The 4,380-nt window shown below is 34.1% G+C and overlaps 1 protein-coding gene across 1 annotated transcript; it reads right to left on the bottom strand.

Moving 5' to 3' along the window:
- Positions 1-621: 621 nt before the first annotated feature.
- On the bottom strand, positions 622-4,111 carry LOC114169187 (binding partner of ACD11 1-like). Its single transcript, XM_028054228.1, has 5 exons — positions 3,976-4,111; positions 2,325-2,428; positions 2,152-2,227; positions 1,464-1,544; positions 622-1,371 (listed from the first exon to the last, which is right to left on the bottom strand). Exons 1-5 carry the CDS (start codon positions 3,979-3,981, stop codon positions 799-801), a joined length of 840 nt encoding a protein of 279 aa, XP_027910029.1. The 5' UTR covers positions 3,982-4,111; the 3' UTR covers positions 622-798.
- Positions 4,112-4,380: the final 269 nt, after the last annotated feature.

The following is a 4,380-nucleotide window of genomic DNA, read 5'->3' as shown; positions in this document are numbered from 1 at the left end:
ATATTTTTTTCAACATAATTATCTTACAATTGTTTTTTTTTTGTACGTTCGACAAAATCATCAAACTTTAAAAATTCCATTTTCTTCGGTAATATATTTAACCATATAAAAAAAAATTCACTTCGGTAATTTCTTCATTTTGAAGGATTAGTTTTGATGAGAAATTAACACTTTTGGGATTTTGAGAGACGAATTAAGTAGTGGACGCTTGGTAAATTTGATGTATCAAATTCTATATAACTTTACACTTTCATGAAAAGAAATGATATTAAAGTATTTTCATAAACACTATTTTCTATTTTATTTATTATTTATTGAAAATATAAATTTCCTGGAATTTTATTTTTAATTTAATTAGTCGATTTTGATTTTGTAATTTTCAGTATTTTTGTTAAATAATAATGTATTAAGAAAATCGGGTATAAAATATATGGTTTGCATATGAAGTGTTACGCAGCTACAAAATGATATAGATCAAGTTACACAGGCCACGTTTCTCAAAACATGAGATGGTGCAGTTAATTTAACAAAAGTGCGTGACCTCTGATAGATAAGATTCGGGAATTTGAACATATCGTGAACTTTTTCTCCCCCTCTCGACTACTACCACCAGTATAAATAGGAGAAACAAATTACTATATCATAGAAGAAAAATAAATAATTCCACTCATATCCAACAGTAAATGAGTCCTACATTCACTTCAGAAGTGAAAAAAAAAAAAACAAAGGTCGTTAATCATCCTGAAACACTTGGGGAGAGGTTCGGATAAAGTATATATGTACATTCAAAGAAGCTAATCAAAGGATCAAACCCATAGCAGGAGCAGGAGCAGGCTTAGAAGGCTTCTGTTCACTTGCTTCTGGTGCTTTGGGTGCCTCAGAAAGGACCCGTGCTTGCTGATCTTCCACACTTCGTTTCTGTTCTTCACTCTCCACTTTCTCTCTAGTCTTCTGTCCTACTTCCCCAGCGGCCTTAGAAACCCTACTAAAAGCACCTGTGACCCAGGATGCCCCAGTAAGTACATAGCGATTCTTCATTATGGCAGAACCAGCATTGCTCACTGTCTGTTCTGCAGCTGCAAAAGCTGATTTGGTCTTTTCTGAAACCTGAAATTTTTGATCCACATCTCGAACTCTATCACCCACAACTGTAGCACCAGCACTTATTTTCTCACTAAGCCCAATTTTCTGATCAAAAGATGCAACTTTTGCTGAGGCTGTGGACGATAACTGATGCTTTTCGTCAAAAGCTTTTGCTTGGTTGACAGCATCTTTCCCTAAGATAAAGCCCTTGGCTAGCATGCCAGAGACCACATCCTCTGCCTTCCGTAAAGCAACTTCAGCACCACCAGGAGTTTCATTGTCCTGTTCCTGAAAAAATATTTGTAGTTGTAAGACCAAAACAAGAAAGTTACTTGAGTACAATATTTAATTAGTAGTTAGAGGGTCTTAGCAGGACTCACAGATGATATAAGGGCATCCGGTGGAAGCTGGTAATCTGGATCCAGAGTTATTGTAACTGACATATCCACTATCGTTGCTCCCTGAGAAAAGTGAATCTAGGTTATATTTGGTCATACATTGTCGAATTGAACATTTTGTATGTCATTAGTGTAATCACAAAAAAACGCACTAAATTTAATAGCCACATAAAATAATACAATCAGATACATGTCCCACATTGTGAATTACAGCTAACTATCCATACTTCAAAAGGCTATTCTTTTAAATCAACACGAAAAACAACACAAGTTACAGTAAGATGTTGAATAAACCGCATCAAACTCCATTTGTATTCAATCTCATTATGAAGGATGATTGCATTTTTTTCGATCATTCCACTGGAAAGGTAATGTCAATTCAAAGCAGAAAATGAAAATTTTCCAGCACTGAGGAACAGTGTAAGATCTTCAATCATCTAGAATTCCATAATTCTCAAATAGAACCTTTTTCCGGGTAGCTCAATAATACAGCCTTAAGTTTCCAAAATACTGAACACTTCAGCACAATGTATGCCTTGTAGATAATGACAAACAATTCTGTAGTTCTAAAGCTTGAAATCTCAACACCAATAATGAATATGTCATTTTTTGTTGTTGAAACAAATTTAATATGATACAAAGATTAATGAAATGAGAGTAAGTGTATTACCGAAAGCAGTACAGCAGTCTCAGCTCCCTGCGGTTCCTTGAAGGTAATATAAGCAGTTTGAGATTTTTCATCATGGCTGCATTAATAAACATAAATGAATGATTTGTAAAACAAAAATTAAAAGTAAGAACAACCTAGAAAGGGGATTCATGAAACTGAGCAAAATAACTGACCTCCGTAGTTCAACATATTCAATTTTACCAGAAAATGAAAAGAACTCCTCAATGTCTTGTTCAGTTGCTCCCAAGGAAACATTAACGACTTTGACTGTTTTTATCTGAGAAAAGAATACAAGTATTAAAACTCTGAAGCCTGAAATTATAGAATACCCTCTTCATACGCAATAAATTTCTGAAACTCATAAAGGACAAATTCAAATTTCAAAGCACATTACCCAACGGAAATACTTACTATTAAAGATAAATCCTCTAATGCCGTCTGATATGTAATAACTTACAAACATGTCTATAATCTATTTTTATAATCTATATCTGATGAAGCCTTAAGTAAACAAAAAATTTAAGAACGGACGATAAGTGATTCATAAAATGATTTTGAAAATTGTAGTAGTTTTCTTTTTTCACATTCTCCCACAGCTAAGGACATGCAGGTACAGTTTTAAAAGGATGTGTAATCAGTTTGTGCATGTTTCCAACCAAACAATTTTATTTGAAATTTATTACCTATAGCATAAACATAAAACTATTTCACAACCAATTTCCCGTGTATGAAGTTTTCAAAAACATCTATAAAATAATTCATAGCATCATTTTTCGTATTTCACTAAAATTTAGAGTACCTAACGATGATCTCATTGGAGTGGTTCCCACAGTTTATAGTATGTTTCCTGTTTGATTTGGTTTATGAGGCTAGAATAAGAATAAATAAGTTTAGTGGCTTGTATCTTAAGTCTTAACTCATCATAATGCACATGAAAATGTTATTCAAGGTCTCCTTTCTCTCTTCCTCACTCTTCCTCCTTCCCTGACTAAATGCTATGATTTCAACAGCGGTGATCTACCATTCCCAATTTCTCACTATTCAATACTTTGTCATTTCCAAGTAATTCCATTTCCAGAAACCCTTACTCACAACTAAGATGAATTTTTCATTCTCGTGTATCATGCTTCTTTCATATGGTTCCCTGATTACCCAGTGATGGGAAAAAATGCCAACTCTTACGGAAGTAATAGAAAGAACATATATTATGTGAAACAATCAACATGAATATCTGTGTGGGATCCACTCGATCTTTGTTGATTAGACATAGTCAAACTTTTGATATCAATATCTCGTTTATGAACTTGAAAACTAACTATGGACACTTCCAATATCCCTAAAGGTAAGCCGACCATGAATGACACAAACCCCTAAATTTTCACAAGCACTCAAAATAACACTGCAAAGGATAAAACATGTCAAATTGGAACAACAAGCAAGAATCTCGGTTCTATTCACTCAATACACCGACACTGTATTGCTTTAAGCTTGAAATCAAACATTGAGTACCATTCGAGAAACAATTAACTGCACATCATTCGAATCATGTTCTCTAATTTCAGTAAGTATGTCACGCACAGTTATGAGTCCTTCAGGTTCTTAAACCCAAAATAGCAATCGCTAAATAATCGCTACCAATCAAAATACACAAATTAAACAATCAAAATATAATGTTAAAACATTTAAAAGTTTCAATCCTAGCCATGTGAGATAAATTTATTGGTAGAAAAACCTAATTAGCATGTCAGAAAATCTTAAATGTGACAAAGAATCGTAGAGCACACTTGCGGATTGAGAGACAGAAGCGGTGCAATGAGAACTCACCGACATCGGAAATGATTTCAGATAGAATCTCCAGTGACCGGAAACGCTGCGTAAGTCAGCTTTGATAGTGTCGCAGGTCAGGTGGTGTTATGAGGAGCGATGCCAGTGATGATGAAAGATGAAAAAAATGTTTCGGCATTTTATAGCGATTCAACACACGTGCCTTTCTAGACTCCGTTAGACTCGCACGTGGAAGCTTAGAGGAGCACGCCCTAGTCGTGTGTTTGATGATTTCAAACTAACAAGTACGAAAAAACACACCAATTATTCAATATTTCAGATAATTGCTGCATAATTTTTTGTAAGTGTGATGAGCTTCATAATTTCTTAGATGGGGTTTTTGAATAAATATGAAAAGTATTAAAGGGAAAAAAAATGAAAGAAGATGAAAATAAACATGTTGAA

Source organism: Vigna unguiculata, chromosome 2 (assembly GCF_004118075.2).
Source record: "Vigna unguiculata cultivar IT97K-499-35 chromosome 2, ASM411807v1, whole genome shotgun sequence".
Classification (NCBI taxonomy): domain Eukaryota; kingdom Viridiplantae; phylum Streptophyta; class Magnoliopsida; order Fabales; family Fabaceae; genus Vigna; species Vigna unguiculata.
This window is presented reverse-complemented; position numbering and strand designations above follow the sequence as displayed.